Source organism: Sciurus vulgaris (genome assembly GCF_902686455.1).
Source record: "Sciurus vulgaris genome assembly, chromosome: 8".
NCBI classification, from domain to species: domain Eukaryota; kingdom Metazoa; phylum Chordata; class Mammalia; order Rodentia; family Sciuridae; genus Sciurus; species Sciurus vulgaris.
Genome location: NC_136468.1, coordinates 55377381 through 55397874, shown reverse-complemented (window position 1 = coordinate 55397874; position 20494 = coordinate 55377381). Strand labels below are relative to the sequence as shown.

At 39.5% G+C, this 20494-nt stretch overlaps 1 protein-coding gene across 3 annotated transcripts in view; it reads right to left on the bottom strand.

The window, feature by feature from the left end:
* Positions 1-13883: 13883 nt before the first annotated feature.
* ABCB1 (ATP binding cassette subfamily B member 1) overlaps positions 13884-20494 on the bottom strand; it is a 172875-nt gene continuing 166264 nt past the window's right edge. For all 3 annotated transcript variants that reach the window (XM_079151660.1, XM_079151661.1, XM_079151659.1), the window contains exons 26-28: positions 17717-17923; positions 15291-15437; positions 13884-14496 (exon numbers count right to left, since the gene is read on the bottom strand). In XM_079151660.1, coding sequence (XP_079007786.1) covers positions 14293-14496; positions 15291-15437; positions 17717-17923 — 558 coding nt within the window. In that variant the 3' untranslated portion in view covers positions 13884-14292. The remainder of the gene's footprint in view (positions 14497-15290; positions 15438-17716; positions 17924-20494) is intronic.

The window sequence follows — 20494 nt, the reverse complement described above, 5'->3', positions numbered from 1 at the left end:
GTTTTAAGAAAATAAGTAACTTGCCTGATGAACCATATTTATTAACAAGTTGGTGGTCCAAACAGAAACCCAGATTTTCCTGACTGAAGAGCCTAGGTACTTCTCTGTATACCAAGCAACAATCACTGAGAGGGAAAACATTTAAATTTAGCTGCCTGTGGAGAAAATGAAAACGCTCTGTTTTCAGCTCAAAGTTCACTTTTTCTTATGACCCAAACTGGCTCTTTTGAAAGAGTCCAGGTGAAAACATTTCATCATTTATCTTTGCCTCGTGCATTTATCTGTAAGCATGCCTACTTTTTCTCTTTGCTGTTCCGATTTCTCCAGACTCCAAGGACAAAGGTCTTTCACCTTAGTGTTAAAAGTTCCAAATGGGTCAAAGGACTTCAGTAACAGAAAGTGCTCCAAGAAAATCTTTTGTTTAATCTTTTTTTCCCCCAGAGAGTAGAAAATCGCACCCCCATTCAACAAATATTTTTATTGAGGACTTCATTGTGCCAGGTGTGGTATACAATGGTGCACCAGCTGTCACATCAAAATTTTGCAGTCTGGAGGGATTCTCTTGAAGATCAAAGGAGTTGAGGTCTGTGAAAGTGCTTTAGGATACAGAACTAGAAGGTTCATTACTCATTCTGGTTATCAGTTGACTTAAAATGCATGGTTTTTATGCTCTCTTATAGTTCTATGGATTGACTGGGCTCAACTGTTCTTGTCTTACAAGGGCAATTGTGGTCAGATGTTTACTGGGGTTGTAGTCACCAGAAGGCCTGATCGGCCCACAGTATGGCTGGCATTCAATGCTGGCAGTGGGTGGAGGGCTCAGTGGGAGTGAGTCGAACAGCCTCCCATGTGACTTGGACTTCTTCTCATAGAAGGTGGCTGGATTTCAAGAGAGAGCCATCATCACAGGTCAGGACTTGGTCCTCAGCTTAAAATTACCTAATACTCCATTTTGTCAGACAGGGATCCCATAGGAGAGCAGTTATTCCTGCTTACCCTACAAGGGATATGTTAATCAGCTTTCCATTGCTATGACCAAAATATCTGACCAGAACAACTTAGAGGAGGAAAAATAAATTTTGAACTCACAGTTTCAGAGGTTCAGTTCATGGTCTGCTGATTCCATCATTCCAGCTTGAGGTGAGGTGGGGCATCATGGTAGAACACAGTGACACAGCCACCTCAATGTTTATACCTGTCCAATTCACAATAGCCAAGCTATGGAACCAAACTCGGTGCCCTTCAACAGATGAATGGATAAAGAAAATGTGGTATATATACACAATGGGACATTACTCAGCCATAAAGAAGAATGAAATTACGGCATTTGCTGGCAGAGGGAAGCTGACTTAATGGAAGTCAGAAAATGGTGGGCAAGGAGTGTTTCTTGCCAGGGGTAAAATATAATCTCCAAAGACATGTCCCCCAGTGACCTACTTCCTCCAGTCATGCCTCACCTGCCAGTAGTTGCTGCTCAGATAGTCCATCCAAATTAGTAATCCACTAATTAGGTTATGATCTAATCATTTCACCTCTGAACATTGCTGCATTAACACAGGGCTTTGGGGGATGCCTCACAACAAGACCATAAGAGTGTCTCATGCCATTCTCTGCCTTGCTCCGTATGCTCCAACCACATGTCCTTCTTCCTGCACTTCAAATGCTCCTTCGAATAAGCTGTTACCTCTAACTGGAGCGCTCTCTCTCCTCTCCTCCCTCTTACCTCTCCCAGCCTAATTTCTGCTCATATTTCAGAGTTGATTTCTAATTCTTATCACTTCAAACATAGCAAATATTTAAAGTTTGACCATCTGTTCTCTTATTTCTTTTCCTTAACTTTTAAACTTTGAAAATAATTGTAGACTCACAGGAAGTTGCAAAAATCTTACATAGGATCCTATGTACCTGTCATCCCAGTTACATCAAGGATGACATGTTGTAACTGTAGTTCAAAAGTCAGGATGTTGATGTTGGTACCATACTGTTACTACACTACTCCATTTTTTTTTTTTTTTGGCTGGGGATTGAACCCAGGGCCTTGTGCTTGCAAGGCAAGCACTCTATCAACTGAGCTATCTCCCCAGCCCCCAATTTCTTAAAAAACAAACCACACACACCCACACACACACACACACACACACAGATTTTCTTTTCTTTTGAAAATCATAGAAACAATTCACATAAGGCTTTCCCTTTTATTCAGCATGATAGATAAGGCAGAATCACAGGCCTATGGCAACAATAGGCTCCTCTCCCTATTTTTATGTAAAATTATATTATTTTAGTAAAATAAGCATCCTCTAATATGTTATATTAACAAAGGATTCTAGAAGTTAATTTGTGGTAAAATCAAATGGACACAGGAAGGCACACACTATATCAAAAACTTAGCAAAGGACTTAAAATCTGCATAACACAGTGACACAGCCACATCAATGTTTACACCAACCCAATTCATAATAGCCAAGCTATGGAATCAGCCTAGGTGCCCTTCAACAGATGAATGGATAAAGAAAATGTGGTATATATACACAATGGGATATTACTCAGCCATAAAGAAGAATGAAATTATGGCATTTGCTGGTAAATGGATGGAACTAGAGACCATCATGCTAAGTGAAATAAACCAGTCCCCCCAAAAACAAATGTTATCTCTGATATGTGGATGCTAACCCATAATGAGAGAGGGTAGGGCAGGGAAGTATAGAAATTCATTGGATTAGACAAAGGGGAATGAAGGGAAGGGAGGGGGTATGGGAATAGGAAAGGCAGTAGAATGAATCAGACATGATTTTTCTATGCTCATACATAAATACATGACCAGTGTGACTCCACATCAGGTTCAACCATAAGAATGGGATCCTAATTGGAATAGGTTGCACTCCATGTATGTATAATATATCGAAATAACCCTACTATCATGCATATCTAAAAACAAAAAAAAAATTTGGCAAAAGAACAGATAGTTACTGAACTCTGCTATATGTTAAGGACTTTGCAATTAGAACATAGTGATGCAAAGACACAGTCTTCCCCTCAGAGGGTTCACACACTAGGAGCAGGAGTGTTCTGAAACTGAGAGGTAAGAAAAAAATAGATTTAAAAAAAAAGACTTCTTACTGAGGCCTGGAGAAAAATGTCTGCTTTGTGTGTCAGGAAACAGATTAAAGCACATTTTAACTTAACTTCAGAGACTGATTCTGGTGTAACAAGCAGAAATACCATCATTGCTTAGAGTTGGATATTACTGGATAAATTTTATGGTAGAATGAGAAAAATAAAGAAGTTGGGCTAAAAAAAGATTAAACTCAACAAATGGCATAGGCATCTGTGTTTAGTGTATATCCTAAGTGCCACGCCTCAAACCCCTCTGCACTGATGTCACCTGGAAGCCATATGAACAAGCCCTCTTCCTGCTGAAAGAGTTCCACATCTCCATCCATACCTTCCAAAGCAGCAGTTGTTGAAGAGTCTGTCCTTCCTCCAATGTACATTTTTGGCATCTTTGTCAGGAATGGGTGGGGTGTATGTAGTTGTGTTTTTATTTATGGGATCTCTGTTCTGTTCCCTATTCAGACGCCTTTCATTTCTTTCTCTTGCCTAATGATTCCAGCTAAAACTTCCAGTACTATATTGAATAAGAGGTGAGAGTGGACAACCTTGTCTTGTTTCAGATCTTAGAGGAAAAACACTTTCAGCCTTTTCCCATTCTCTGTAGATTGGACGTGAGCTCATCATATTTATTCTTAATTATGTCTAACTTGTTCAGGGCTTTTATTATGAAGGGATGTTGACTTTTATCAAGTGTTTTTCTGCCTCTATTGAGTTGATAAAGTGATGTTTAACCTTTATTCTATTCATGTGATGAATTACATTTATTGATTTGCAAAAGTTGAAATATCTTTGCATCCCTGGGATATTTCCAACTTGACTATGGTGAATGGTCTTTTTGATGTGCTGTAAGATTTGATTTGCTAGTATTTTTGTTGAGAGTTTTTAAATCTGTATTTGTCAGGAATATTGATTATAGTTTTTTGTTTTGTTTTGTCCTTGTCTGTTTTTGCTGGGTAATGCTGGCCTTGAAGAATTATTTTGAAAGCGTCCTCTCCTTTTCAATTCTTTGAAATAGGTTGATTAAAATTAAAATTAGTAATTCTTTAAAGTGTTAGTAAAATTCAGCAGTGAAGCCTTCCAGTCCTATGTTTTTCTTTGTTGGAAAAACATTTACACATTATTGGTCTACTCAGGTTTTTGTTGTCCACATAGTTCAATTTTGGTAGGTTATATGTGTCTGAAATTTAACTATTTCTTCTAGGTTTTCCAATTTGTTAGCATATAGTTGTTCATAGTAGTTCCTAATAATCTTTTGTATTTCTCCTGTATTAGTTGTAATGTCTCCTTTTTCATCTCTAATTTCACTAATTTGGGTCTTCTCTCATTTTTCTTTGATAGTCTAGGTAAGATTTGTTAGTTGTTTATATTTTTCAAAATTTTGTTTCATTGATTTTTTAAAAAATCTTTTTATGTTTTCTCTGATCTTTATTTACTTCTACTAATGCTAGCTTTTCTAGGTCCTAGATATGCATTATAAGGTCATTCATTTGAACTCTGTTTTGTTGATATAGACCATTATTGCTATAAACTTTCCTATCTCTTTTGTCAGTGCTGGGGATGAACCCAGGGTTTTAACTATGCTAAGCAAGATTTCTATCACTGAGTCATACCTGCAGTCCCTAAATTTCCCTCTGGTTCTTCTTTTGTTTTATCCCATAAGTTTTGGTATGCTGTATTTCCATTTTCATTTGTTTTGAGAAATTTTTAAATATCTCTTTCGATTTCTTCAATATCCCATTATTTGTTTAAAACTATGTTGTTCAGTCTCCATATATTTGTATAATTTCTAAGTTAATTTTATTATTAATTGCTAGTTTTATACCATTATTATTAGATAATATATATTAGTTCACTTTTTAAAATTTATTAAGATTTGTTTTGTGACCTAATAGATGGTGTATTCTAGAGAATGTTCCATAGCTGATGAAAAGAATGTGTATTCTGCAGCTGTTGGATGAAATGTCCTGTACGTGTCTTTTAGATCCGTTTGCTCTGATGTTCTTCATGAATTTTTTGTCTGGATAAGCTGTCTATTGATGAAAGTGGAGTGTTAAAATCTTTTATTGTTATTGTACTGCAGCCTCTCTCTCCATGTAGATCTAATAATGTTTGTTTTATAAAACCAGGTGCTCCAGCATTAGGTGCATAAACATTCACAATCTTTATACCTTCTTGTTTAATCACTTGATAAATTACATGGTGACCTTCTTTGTCTCTAACAGTTTTTAAGTCTACTTTGATGAAATTGTAGGTACTCCTGCTTACTTTTGGTTTCCCTTTAATGGATATCTTTTTCCATTCTTTCACTTTCAGTGTCTGTCATGGTTTACACATGAAGTGTCTCCCTAAATGTCCTGTGTAAATGCAGGAATATTCAGAGGTAAAATTGCTAGATTATGCAAGCTATAACCTAATCAGTCCATCCTAGTTTGAATGGAGTAGTTGGGTGGTAACTAAGCAGAGGGGTCATAGCTAGAGGAGTTGGGTCACTGGAGGCATGTCCTGGAAGGGTTCATCTTCTCTGTAGCTCCTCCCTCCCTACTTCCTAGTCACCATGAGTTGAGCAGTTTTCCTTTTCTGCCAGTCTTCTGCTGTATTTTATCTCACCTTGTACCCAAAGCAAAGGGTTCAACTGACTATGGACTGAACTTCTGAAACTCTGAACTCAAAATTAACTTTTCCTCCTCTATGTTGGTATTGTTGGGTATTTTGGTCACAGAGACATAAAGTTGACTAACACAGAAAGTGGGATTGTTGCTGTTGACTAACCTGACCATATTGTTTGAAAACCTTAGGAACTGGTTTGTGAGAGGAGTTGGGAAAAATTTAGATGGAGAGGCAGGATGGAGAGGCCTTAGACTATTGAAAGCTTAATTGGTGATTCCAGCATTGACCAGAATGCTGATAGGATTGTGAATAGTAAAGACTGTGCTCATGAAGTTTCCGAGCAAAGCAAGGGCTCAACTGTGAATTGAACTTAAAGGTCATTCATGTTATATTCTGGCAAATAACATGATACATTTTGCCCATGTCCTGAGACTTCATGTTAGGCCATATTTAAAGATGAACAACTAAATAATCTAACAGAGGAAATCTCAAGGTAGCACAACATTCAAGAGGTGGCATAGGTATTGTTACCAGCTTTTAGCCAGGTGTACTATGAAAATCAGGAGCAGAAAGTAGAGCGGAAGGATTTTAAAAACTTAAAGTTTGTCCAGAAAAGTGCCTGTAAAATTGGGACCAAGGAAGGTGTAATTCTTGAAGAGATTACCAACTACAGAGAAATATTTTATATAGAGACAATAGGAAAGGAGGTTGAGGGAATCTCAGGAATTTGCAAGACCACATCCACTGCAAGCTCAAAGATGCAGAAGTAAAAATTCCTTTGAGAGAGATGTAGAGGCACACTGCTCACACAGCTGGGGCTAGGAAATTGCTTCACTGTGCTCTGCCACCCAGGCACTCAGAAGCCACTGCAGTCATGGTCCTAGGGTGCTTAACTACTGCTCAAGCTGGCTGCAGACCTTGATCCACATGGTGTTGGCTTTGCATGAATGCAGGATGCTGGAGTTAGGGATAATGGAAACTTCCACAAGATTTCAAAAGAAGACCTGGGAGGTCATGAAAAGCATGGGTCAGAATCCCTTCAGGTTACCCCCAAGAGGGTGATGCATCAAGCTGTGAAGGTGAAGCCGAAGTTGGAATGAAGATCCCAGGAATTAAGGGGTGCCAGGAAATACGCACTGTCTGACAAGAAAAGCTGCCAGCTGTGAAGAGATTCAGGCTAAAAGAGAAGCCATGAGTGCTACAGTCAGCAAGGCCAAAGGGATAGAGTTACCCAAGCCCTTTGGAGAACACATGCTTTCCACCATATGTTTCAGTACTAGACATGGAGGTACAGACCTTATTTCTTGGTTGGGTTTCAGTCTTGTTTGATCCCACCCCTTGTTTGTACACTGTTATTTCCTCCCTTTTGGAATAAATATGTTAACTCTCTGCCATTATTGGATGTATGTAACTCAAGTTTGATTTTTACATAAGCTAACAGTCAAGAGTTTGCCTTAACTCTTGGAGATTTTGGACTTGATCTTTTGGGAAATGCTGACACTGTTAAAGACTATGGGGAGTCCTGGAGATGGACTAAATGTATTTTATATCGTGAGATGGCCATGAGCTCTTGGGGGCTCTTGGGGGTAAAATGTTATGGTTTGGATATGAAATGTTCCCCCAAAGTTCCTGTGTTAATGCAGGAATAGTCTGAGGTAAAATTATTAGATTATGAGAGCTGCCACCTAATCAGTCCATCTTAGTTTGAATGAACTAAATCAGTGATAACTGTAGGTAGGTGGAGAGTAGCTGGTGGAGTTAGGTCACTGAGAGTATGCCCTGGAAGGATTCATCTTCACTGTGGCCCCTTCCCTTATTCTCTCTCTCTACTTTCTGGCCACCATGAGCAGCTTTCCTTTGCTTCTGCAGTGGGAGTCAGCTAACCATGAACTGAACCTATGAAACTATGAGCCCAAAATAAACTTTTCTTCCTCTAACTTGATCTTGTTGGGTATTGTGGTCACAGTGATATAATGCTGATTGACACATTGTCTTCACTGATGAAGTGAGTTTATTGTAAGCAATGTATTAATTATTTCCTGCCCCCATCCAGTCAGTCTCTTTAGTTGGAGAATTTACTCTATTTACATTCACAGTTATTATTGATAGCTAAGGACCTAACTTCTGCCATTGTTTTTCTTCTGTTTTTGAGATTTTTCGATCTTTTCTTCCTCTATTATAGTTCTTCTTTGTGATGTGGTGTCTTACCATACTGTTTTAGTAAGCTTTTTCAATACTGTGATTAAAAGAACTGACCAGCACAATTGTGGAGGAGGAAAAGTTTATTTGGGGGCTCACAGTTTCCAAGGTCTCAGTCCATAGACAGTCATTTCCATTCCTTAGGGCTTGGGGTGAGGCAGAACATCATGGTAGAAGAGTGTGGTGGAGGGAAGTGGCTCACATGATGATCAGGAAGCAGAGAGACTCCACTCACCAAATACAAATTTATATACCAAATTTATACAGCCATGTCCCCAATGACCAATCTCCTCCAGCCACACCCCACCTGCCTTCAGGTACTACTCAGTTAATCCCATCATGGATTAATTTACTGATTATGTTAAGGCTCTCATAACCCAACCATTTCTCCTATGAATCCTCTCACATTGTCTCACACATAAGCTTCCAAACCATAACACTCCTCACATCCAAACCATAACATTCCACCCTGGCCCCCCAAAGCTCACACTCATCTCACAATGCAAAATATATTTTGTCCATTTCCAAGAGTCCCCATAGTCTCAACAGCTCAAGACTGCCCAAAAGGTCAAGCTCAAAGCCTCCTCTGAAATTCAAGGAAAACTCGCATTGTGAGTTCCCATAAAAATCAAAAGTGATTTACAAGTACCCAATATATAAAGGTACAGGGTAAACATTTTCATTCAGAAAAATAAGGGCATAAAAATAAGGGATAGAACCAAACAGAGACTGAAATCCTGTAGTTCCACATTTGGCATCTGGGGCACATGGTATGGTGATGTTCTGTCCACAGGGCTTATGTAGCTCCACCCCTGTGACCCTGTTGGTTGCAGCCCAAGCTGCTTTTCTGTTGTCTCAGCTCAATCCCTGTAGCCTTCCTCAGATGTTCCACAGTACTGGCATTTCTTAATCTTAGAGGTCTCCACTGCTGCTTTGGCTTCCTCCTCACATCTCCATGCATTGTCCACAGGGACTCAGACCCTGCTGCACATTGCCTGACCTCCCAGGCCTTCCTTTGAAATCTTGGTGGAAGCCTCCATGACCCTCTAACTCCAACTTCCTACATTCCTGCAGAACCAGAACCAGGTGGTTGATGCCAAGATCTGCCACCATCTTGAGCAGTAGCCAAGCATCTAGGGAATCTGGGTGCAGAAGCCTCTGAGTGCCTGTTTCACTGTGACCTGCACAGTGAGGGAATAAGTAAACCATACGGAGGTATGGGCCAGCTAGAAATAAAAGGCTGAAAAAATAGTATTAAGAAATAAAGACAAAGGACACAAGAATTATATTTTAAGTGGGGGCTTTACATGTGGAGAAGACCTGATGGGTTTGATCCCTAACGAAGGGAGAAAACCCACCAACCTTTGTTTTATAGGGGAACACAACAAAGAAATTTATTGTTAGGAAGGGTTCTTTAAGATAAACAAGAGGAGAGAGGCTGTGGGAAATTGACCCTGTTGGGGGTCTTATCACTTGCTCAGTAACTCTTCCTCCTCTAGGCACCTCAAGGCTATTTAGGCACACTGGTATCTCTTTTACCCAAGGCTAGCAGGTATTTAAATTCAAAGCCATTGAACCCATAAATTCCATACCAGGTATGGAATTGGCCCCAATAAGAGTGGCTGCCTGCAAATGGGCATGTCTTTCTATATCTTCACATCTTTCTATATCTTTCATATCATCTTATATGGAAAGATTCCCAGATGCAGCAATCTGTCCAAGGCTATGGAGTTCAAAGCAATTTGCCACTGCTGACATGCCTGAGTAGCTCAGCATGTTGAAAAATCTTCCTAGGTCCCCTTGTGCAAGAAGGGTACCCCACTGGTCTCTTCTCAAGAGAATTTTTACTTTTACTTCCTTGAGTCTGAGATGGATACGATCTTGCCAATTCCTGAGATGCCCCAAAGCCATCTTTCTTATTTCTGGGCAAAGTCTTTACCATTTCTTTTGAGGCAATAATGTCTTTAGCAACTTCAACTTTCTTAGCCCCAGTTTTACTCCTGCCTTTCAAATTCAAGTTTTCCAGATCTTTCTGCTCTGCTTTCTGTTCCTGAATATCCCAATGACTTGGCTAAAAGTCACCAGCAATATCCATACCACTTGCTGAATGCTATGTTGCCTAGAAATTTCTTCCACCAGATTAAGAAGTTCACTACTTTTAAAATCAGCCTCACAGAAAGTCTCAGGACCTGGATAAAATGCAGACAACTTCTAAGACAGAACATAACATGAATGGCCTCTAGTTCAGTTATCAATGCTGTCCTCCTTTTCCTCTAAACCCTCTTGAGCCCTGTCTTCACTGTCTACCATCCTATTGGTGTTCTGGTCTTTTGAGCTCTCACCAGAATTGAAAAACGTATGAACCATGTGGTCAGGTTAGTCACAGCAACAACCCTACTTCTCAGTACCAACTTCTGCTTTAGTCAGCTTTTTCACTGCTGTGACTAGAAGACCTGACAAGAACAAGTGTAGAGGAGGAAGAGTTTATGTGGGGTCTCACAGTTTCAGAAGTCCCAGTTCATAGACGGCTGGCTCCATTCCTCAGGGCTTGAAGTGAGGCTGAACATAATGGAGGAAGAGTGTGGTGGAGGTGAGCAGCTCACAGGAGGATTAGGCAACAGAGAGTGATCTTCACTTGTCAGATACAAATAAATATGTACCCCGAAGCCATGCCTCCCAATGCCCCACCTCCTCCAGCGATACCTCATATGCCTTCAGTTACCACTCAATTAATCCCACCAGGTGATTAATTCACTGATTGGGTTAAGGATCTCATTACCCAAACCTTCTTGTATTGTCACACCTGAGCTTTTGGGGGACACCTCAGGTCCAAACCATAACATGTACTGATAAGGTTTGACTGTTTATATTTTTCTTTTATGTGTCTCCTCCAATGGGTTTTATCCTTTCATGTGTTTTATGATGGTAGTTATCTTTCTTCTGCTTCTGCACATAGGATTCCCTTAAGTTAGTTTTTTTTAAGTCTTGTCTGGTATGGATGAATTCCCTCAAGTTTGGCTTGTCTTGAAAGATCTTTATTTATTTCTTATTAATGAAGGATAGTTTTGCTAGATAGCATGTTCTCTGTTGATAGTTGTTTTCTTTCAGGACTTGTAATATATCATCCCATTCCCTCCAGCCTGAGGTTTCTGATGAGAAATCTGCCATTAGTCTAATGGAGGTACTTTAAATGTGACTTTGTGCTTTTCTCTTGCAGTTTTTAGAACTGTGTTTGTCATGTACTTTTAACAGTTTGACCATAATATGTCATGGTGTGGATTTTTTCTATTCATATCTATTTGGGGTCTTATTGGCTTTCTGGACCTGGATACCCACACATTTCCAAAGATTAGAAAAGTTTTACAATATCATTGCACAGAATGGGGTTTCGATGCCTTTCCACTTTTTCTTTACCTTCAGATATTCCTTGTTCTACTTTATCTAGTCTGTTGATGTTTTCAACTTGATTTATTTTACTTATTAAATTCTTTATTTCCAAAATTTACTTATTTTAAAAGAGCTCTAAATTTTTCATTTATATCATAAATTGTTTTCCCAACTTCAGTGCATTGTCTACATTATTCTGAATCTGTTTCATTATAATCATTCTTCTGAATTTCATCAACATTCTTTTTTATCAACGTCTGTTGTCAGAGAATTATTCTGTTCTGTTGGAGACATCAAACTGTTTTTTCATATTTCTAGTCACGTTACATTGAGATTTGTGCATCTACTGGATCAGTTGTCTCTACTACTCTTATTAGCTGACTTTTGTAGTAAATGATTTTCTCCTAAAGATATGTGTCTTGGGGTTTCAGTTTGGTAAACAAACTCTTTTGGCTTTGGTTTCATTTGGGCACCACAATATAGTCTCCTGTATCTTCTTTGGCTGCAATCAATGGGTTTGATGTGTGTGTGGTGGCCAACTCGGACAGCCCTTCTTTCTCCAGGTGCCTTGCAGGGGTGGGATGCTCTATTGGCCCAACAAGTGTGATACACATAGCAACTGGTGTGGGTGCCCATCATGTGGCCATTTGAGCAATGGAAATGGTGGTTCAGAAACAATGGAGCACAGTGGATATTTCCTCAGCAGTGGTGGCATGCCTAGAAGTGGTTATGGTGACTGGGGGTCATCTGTGGTATTAGGGGCATGAAGCATGGAACATTTTAGCCCAGGAGACAGTGGCAGCTGCTCACACCTGTCATGGAGGTGGCTTGGACTGACTGCATGGGTAGGCCAATTGGAAGAGTTGCTGTGCTGTGGCTGAAGCAGATTACAGTGGCAGTCCAGGCCAATTAGGGTGGGCAGATCAGTCCAATATAACTATGTGGCCTAAGCTGATTAGAGTGGCTAGGGAAGCAGTGTAGTTCTGCTCAAACTGCAGCAGCCAGGATCTGGAGGTTAAGGAGATGGCAATATAAGTTCCTTCTCTGAAGCAAAGCTACGGTGCAGACTACAGGAAGTGCCATGAACTGGGCTCCAAGCTTGTCCATTCTGTAACTAGGGTTGCTATGATCTGTGGAGAGGTTGCCCATGATCCCAACAAAGGGTTCTGCTGGAACTCTCCTGTCACCCTTTCTCCTGTTGTGGGGAGTTTCCCTCAGCTGACAAAACAAGATTACAGATATCAATACACTTTGTTCTACTTTCTATGCCACTATCCCAGGTCTCTTATGGGGCTCTTGTCTCTCTCTTGCTTAATTATAGTGCTACTTGCCTCAAAATGCAGTTGTTTTTTACTTATTATTCTGTTTTCTCTTTGTGGAAGAGGAGACAAATGTTGGGTACTTCTGTTTGGCCATCTGGCCTTCTCCTCAATTTAATTTTTTAAAATAAATGAATAGCATTTGATTTTTGCAAATACACGAAAATTTAGTGAATAATTTCTTAATGCTAAACATTTAGATCTTTTCAGTTTTCAATATTACAAATAATGCTACAATAAGCATCATTTTATGTATCTCTTTACTAAATTTCTACAATGGGAATTGCTCTCTTAAAGGATATGCATTTTAAAGACTTTTGTTACATTGTTAAATAACGATTGAAATTTATATCAGTGAACAAGCTAATAAGTTTGTTACAGTAGAATTTTTTAAAAAATTTATTATCAAGTTACTAGGCCAAAAAAAAAAAGCTATTTGTTTTAATCTTCCTTTCTTTCATTATTGAAAATGTACACTTTTTCTCACGTTTTCATCTTTGGGAATTACTTGATCATGTATCCTTTGCCCATTTTTTTCTTAGAGAAAGTATATTTTTTCTTTTTAGAAGTTCTTTAAATATATCAATTGTTTACAATAAATATGGCAAATATGGCCTGTAGCTTGTGACTTTCAATCTTGTTTATACTAATTCTGGGCTAAGTTTAAAATTTTTGTAGTCAGTGTACCAATATTTGTAATATTTTCTTCTTTTTATATTTGTATCAGGATGTATTCAAATTCATGGCACATTTTAAATATCTGCAAATCAGGAGGCCCACCTTTGGAAGAGACTAATTGCTGAGAATAGTGATTTGTTATCAAGATAGAGAAAGAGTAATCATATTTTTAAAAGCATAAAAATATTAAAATCCTTGAAGAGTCCTTTATAAGAGCAATGTAAAATATTTATGGTATATCTGTGTAACATACACTTCATAATTGCACCTCTACCTCTCAAAATCTTGTATTGATCTGTGTGATAGGCCTGAAACATCAGAATAGCAAAATGCAAGAATCAGCAGGATCAAGTCCAAGAGGAAGGAAACCAGACAGTCTGTGAGAAAGGACATAGAATAGGAACTATTAGAGAGTTAAGCAATTCCCCCCAAATGAATGAATTTTTAAAGAATCTACTTTTAAAAGCCAAAATCATCCACAACATTCCAATTGGAAGTATGCATGTATGTGTGTAAACATATTATATATGCGAACATATGTATGTATACACACAGACACATTTGAATAAAAGACTCCAATTATATGAAAGTTTAGTTTTATTATAGGCACTATATGCAAATGTTTCAGTGCTTCTTGCTATTTATATAATCTTTAGCAAGGCAGTCAGTTACAGTTCAAATGAGAAAGTATAAACAAAATTACATACTTCATCAAAAACAAATCTGCCTGAAATCCTTTTATAAATTCTATAATGCAATTAAAGCCATTACTCCCTCCCCCATTTGATGATGGTGTTTCTATTTCTCTTCCTTTAATTATAATGTCTCTGAAGATTCTGAACTTGATGAAATAATGTTCAATTGTGGTACAAAATGTTAAACAGATAACTACATGTTCCAATAAGTACTTGCTTTTTAACTTTGATTAAATGCCATATTTAAAAACAAATATTAAAAAATATTTAACATCTCATATGGTCACAGTTCACTAGCGCTTTGCTCCAGCCTGGACACTGACCATTGAAAAATAGATGCCTTTCTGTGCCAGCAGCTGTTGATGCGTGCCATGCTCCTTGACCTTGCCATTCTGAAACACCACGATCACATCTGCGTTCTGGATGGTGGACAGGCGATGAGCAATCACGATGCAGGTGCGACCTTTTCTGGCTTTGTCCAGGGCTTCCTGGACAACCTGTTGATAATAGTCACGCAAGTTAAATCTGACAATGACCTCTCTGTAACAAGCCCCACCAATTTTCCATTTGTCCTTCTTAAACAGTGGTGACAGTGAAATACAACTGATTTTATAAACTGAGGGATCTGTCATACCAGAAGATAACTGAACCCCAGTTTGAACTGCTTCTGAGACAGCTGGTCTCTGTTTTTAAAGTTACAGCAGTAAATACAGTTCATTCAATCATTGAAAAATGTTTCCAAACATGTCTCGCCATACAACTTTCCTACAAGTAGCCCTCCAATCCAGCACTGCAGCAGATTTAGGAAGCCAAAGATAAGGGCCAAACTCAGACTCCTTGAATTAAAAAAAATTTAAGACAGAAGACATCTCATAATCAGTGTTGTTCTGACAGCTGAATTTTTAACCTTTCCTCAAGCTGAAATGATCATCAACACTTATCTTAAGGTACAGCCAGATTTTAACCTTACCTTACCCTCCCACCTCTTCATGCAGTTGCCGAGGAGATACTGCCAGCAGGAGGAGAAAATGGGCCTCCTGAATGCAACATCTTAGATGCACACAAAGTGATGCAGAGCTGCCAATTTGGAGCCTAAGGGTTCTAAGACTAATCTGCTTTGTATCATCTTAGCTCTCCTAAATAACAGTATGGAGAGTGTTCACCACCAACATAAGCAACAATAGACACAGCTGGATAAATTTTGTTTTCTATCATAGCAGAGAAAAGCATAAATTCAAACCTTTCAAGGACAACAGATTTAAGTGTGGATGAACCCAGTGTAAATCCTCACCTTTTCGCTTTCTGTGTCCAGAGCTGACGTGGCTTCATCCAAAAGCAAAATGTGAGGCTGTCTCACGAGGGCGCGAGCTATGGCAATGCGCTGCTTCTGCCCGCCAGAGAGCTGAGTTCCTTTGTCTCCGACTCTGGTGTTGTATTTCTGTTCACGAGGTTTGGTTATTATGAAATTAGAACTGATGATAAAGTTCAAACACAATTTGCTCACAGAAAATTGGAAAATTTTCTAATGGGATAATTAGAAAAATTTAGGTTCAGACAATAAGGAGGAGTTCATAGAGAGTTAACAATAAAAAAACCCAAGATGGTAGGTTTAATCTCTTTCTGAAAACAGACATTTGGGCCTTAAAGTATTTAGTGTAAATAGGCCAAAATTTTTATAAAGAATAATACTGTTGCCATCCTTTTATCGTTCATCTTCTGGTTTCATTATATTTGGAACAAAGATTGGTAGGAAAAGGGAAATTTGATTTGTTAACAGGTTGTACATAATAATTGAAACTCATTTATAACCAGCAGGTGACACCCTTGCATGATTTTAAAGTGGGAAAAGAACAATTCCTGGGATATTAGTCTTTTGGTGTCTTTATGAAACTATTTCCAACACTTAAATAATTTAAAAGGATACCAAAGAATCCCACTTTGCTGTCCAAATTACACCTGCAGACTGGCTATAAAATTCATCTTCTATGTAGGGTTGCCTGTTTTTATTTGTTATATCTAGCAAACCTTGTTCTGTGGTGTTCAGAACAAGGTCTCCCCCTGAGATGGAGTGAGAAGACCCCTGGCAAGGTTTTGGCAGATGCTCCGGATGGCTCCACCCCTGAGTTGCGGCTGCCTCCAGAAGCAGGCACATGGAAGCATGTCTCCTGTGAGGCAGGGTAGAGCACCAATTCTGCTGAGGCAGAGGACAGCAGTGCTGCAACTCTATAGGAAGGAGGGCAATAAGCAGCCTCTGCAAGGTAGAGCAAACCCCAGTACTCAGCACTCAAAAGTGCAGTCCTTAGATAACTGGCCTTAAAGTGTGCTGGTCTGGGCACTGCCCAAGAGTCATGATGTCTACAGGTGTGCTGTGTGTGCCTGAGACCAGGAGTCCAGAAAGGAAGGTCCCTGTGGTAGACAAACATGAGGGACAGGATGTATTTAAAGAGCTGATAACTGTTACTTTTCGTGTGTTTTGTAGCCTGCATCAGTCTCACCTGGGCTGTTAGAATGTAGGCTTTACCTGCAGGGTTTCTTATTCAGCAGAGCTAGGGTGGGGCCTAAAAATCTGCATTGCTAACAAGTTCCCATGCAATGCTGATTCCTGTTCAAAATTTGAGAACTGATTTCCTATTAGTAAAAGGTTTGGAATTTTATATTTTAAGGGTTCTAGGCTCAAGAAGAGTCCACGTTCAGTGGTTAGACTAGACTGTTAAAGGAGAAGGGGGAACAGTGCCTCCTCCTTGGGGCCTGTGACTGGGAGCTACAGTATCTGAAGAAGAGCTCAAGGAAAAGAGCAATCTTAGAAAGAGTTAAGATACCATCTTTCCTCTAGGAGACTGCCTTCCTCACCACTTTGAGGCTACTAAACTTTATTTTTTTAGAGGATACTTCCTCATAATAAAGAGCATAACTCTTGATAATGGGAAAGAGTAGATTAGCTAGGTTGAGATGCATTTCAAAATATGGCACCTGAAAGGGCCTAAGAAAGAGTGAGAGATTCTCATGATCTAACTTCCTGGAGGGATTCAGAGGACGTCCAAAGGACAATGGCCAGGGAAGATTTGAACAATCCTCTCTATAAATGGAGCCTGGGGTCCACGGACTATACAATGATTAGAGATTTCATGATACCATGGTCATCCCAATGGCTCGGTGCAATTCGGAGAGAGCCATTTTCCCATATGGATCCCAGCTCTCAGCCTGCCCTGACTCCAGTGAGGCTGGAAGCTTGGAGGGCAGCTCCAAGAGACAGGAGGAGGAGAAATGGAGGAGGGAAGGGGGAAGGCAGGATCATCCTGCTTCCTTGGCAGGACCAGAAGCAGCATGTCCACAGGTAGAGACACAGGCCCTACACTTGAACTCGGAGGGAAAGGTCTCCCAGACATGGTACAGAACGGGGTGGAACTTCCGGCCTAGAAGCTGAAGAACTGCTTTAGATATCATTACCCTGGGAAATTCTTCTCTTCTAACCCCAAATCCATACAACACTTTCACCTTTTCCTTATGAGAAAAATCAGATGATGAGGTAAACATAACACCTGACCAGTGCAGAAAGTTTGGCTACATACTTGTACACAGGTGTGGATATGTGTTTTGGTTGCTAATTTCTCTTCACCTTTGGGAAACCAGTCCTTTAGAAATCATATGATAGGAGCTAGGAGGTGAGGGACAGGAATGCTACATGCTCCTGGGATCTTAATTTGAAGAGAGACTTACATCAGGCAGTGACTCAATGAAGTGGTGTATGTTGGCCTCCTTGGCTGCCCTCATGATCTCTTCCTGTGACACAACCCGGCTGTTGTCCCCATAAGCAATGTTCTCTCCGATACTGCAGTCAAACAGGATGGGCTCCTGGGACACAATGCCCAGGTGTGCTCGAAGCCACTGGACATTCAGTTGCCTTATATCTTTACCGTCCACCAGCTGAAAGCAAAAGTTCACAGGGCAACTTTCAGACTAGTGTACTTTGAATTCAACAAAATTGACATCATCTCGTACATGAAAGCTAACAAAAGTTATTGTGAGATTAAGAAAAGCGTTTTTTTGTTTGTTTTAATTGGATTGTCAGACTTAATCCAATAACATCATCGTTGTATACTTTGAGAAAATGTCATGTTATGTTTTAACGCTGGTTTCTAATATATAAGTCAGAATAATGCCCCCCTTCTCTAAGATATTCATGTCCTAAATCCATGAAACCTGTGAATATATTACATTACATATGTCAGAGGTATTAGAGTAGCAGATGGAATTAAAGCTGCTAATCAGCTAACCTTAAAATAAGGCGATTATCCCAGCTTATCTTAGTGAGCCCAATGTAATCATAAGGGTTCTTAACTGTGGAAGAGGAAAGCGGGAGAGTATCAGAGCAGTGCAATATGAGAAAACTTGGTCAGTCATTGTTGGACTGAAGGTAGAGGACGGGGCCACAAGGTAGAAAAGGCAAGAAAACAATTTTCCCTTGGAGTCCTGAGAAGGAACACAACTCAACTGACACCCTGATTTTAGCCTATTTTGGACTTCTGACTCCCAAAACTATAAGATACTAAATTTGTGGTGTTAAGCCACTAAATTTGTGATGATCATTTATGAAAACCCCAGGAAACTAATACGATGACTCATACTTCTGGGTTGTATTCTGGCATCCTTTTATTCTCACATCTCAATTTTTCACAGAAGAAGTGTCCAGGATCAGAATGGAAATAAATAACAATTATGACTATATAATAGGTTTTGTATGTAAGGTTTCTGATCTGACCTGAGTTTGAATGGCTAAATGGAACAGAAGCAAGCTTGGCAAGGTAGCTACTGTATCTCTTGGTAGCTACTATATCTCTTGGGAAAAAGAATTAATTTCTCTTAGTTTCCTTGGGGGGAAAACATGAATGATGATGATTCATAGATTCACAAAATCAAGGATTAAATGAGATCACAAATGGACCCTGCTTGGCATAGCACCAGGCACAGAGTAAAAAGCTCAAGGACTGAGAGCAATTTGTGACTGTGTAGATCAAGGTGATGCTCTTGGATACAAAGGATGGATACTGAGCCCCAGAAAGAGGAAAGAAAAGGCTGCCCTTTCTTTAGTGATGCAGTTCCCTTGATTATCCTGCAGAAGACTGTGAAGGACCCTTTACAATCTTGCTGATGAAAAGCCTTACTCTCTGATGCAGATAGGTCTGTTGAATAGATCTGCTTTGCAAGAAAATTACTGGCATTCAAGTGAGAGAGCTGTTCATGACCTCTGAAGAAGACAGCAGTGACTCAGCTTTGAACTTTGCCAATGTAGTGATAAGTGTACTGAGCCACACACACTCTCCGCACCCTGTGTGGCTGGTTGGGGGCCTCTGGGAGCTAGCTGGCCAGAGGCAACATAGATCCTTGCTGTAGGAACACACTTCTGCCTATGAAGCTGGCAGGTACAGGTATAGAAAACACAGACATGACCTTACTTAGTACCAAGCCCAGTTGCCATGGAGACCATTTTGGGCATCTATGCTCCAGGCTTCCCTACACTGTGAATAAGTGGCGGTAGAAAAATAGAGGCTGGAGAGAAGCAGTAAAAACCATACAAGGATGTGGCTAAGCAGAAAATCTTATTAGATGGAATACTGTACTTGAGAAATGGAAATGTGAGGAAAGAAAGAGCTTAAATAAAAGTCTTCCAGGCTTGTACCCCTGGGAGGAAAACAGGTATTATCTAACTAATGTAATCATAGGCAAGTCTGAATAATCTCAGCATGATGAAGAAATGCATCACACCAAATATGACAAACTCTTGGGCTTCCTCATTCCTGTACAATTCTAGGATTGCAAACTATTTAAAATCTGTGTTAACAGAAAAATCCTTTAAGGAAAACATATTTAGAAGCCCAGAATGTAAAACAGATGAAAGCACAATTTCTTTGGCTGAAGCATGGTTGTGGTCTGTGGGAAGACCAAGGAACTCTGGGGAATCCGTGGAAACCGCTTAAAGGACTGCGGCCTAAACAAAAACATAATCAAGAAAGGAAACACTGGTAAGGAATAATGTGAGGCCAAATTACAATGACTAGCTACCTCTACGGAAGGTAACAAACGTATTACTTGCTTATATTAGCACAAATGTTTAAATGTTAAATACACATTCTTTCATGCATATGTACTCTGAAATAATAATAAATTTAAAAATCAAGCACTGACAATATTGTAAGTTCTGCAACAGCATATTTCATACATTCTCATTTAATCTGCACAACAACTCTCAGAAGGTAGCTATGATTTTAATCTGTATCTTAAGACAAGGAAATGAGCAAAGTTAAGTGACTTGGACAAAGTCATGCAGTTAGTAATTGAGAGCACCTGGGTTGGATCTTAACACTATGGGATGGATTTGGTAACAAATGCCTCATAATTGAAAATTATTTTCTGTTCTCTCTTAAAAGGTAATGTCTTTATCTTGGCCCAGTTACCTGCTGGGTTATAACCAAACAATGCCAAGGGGCTTATATCTGT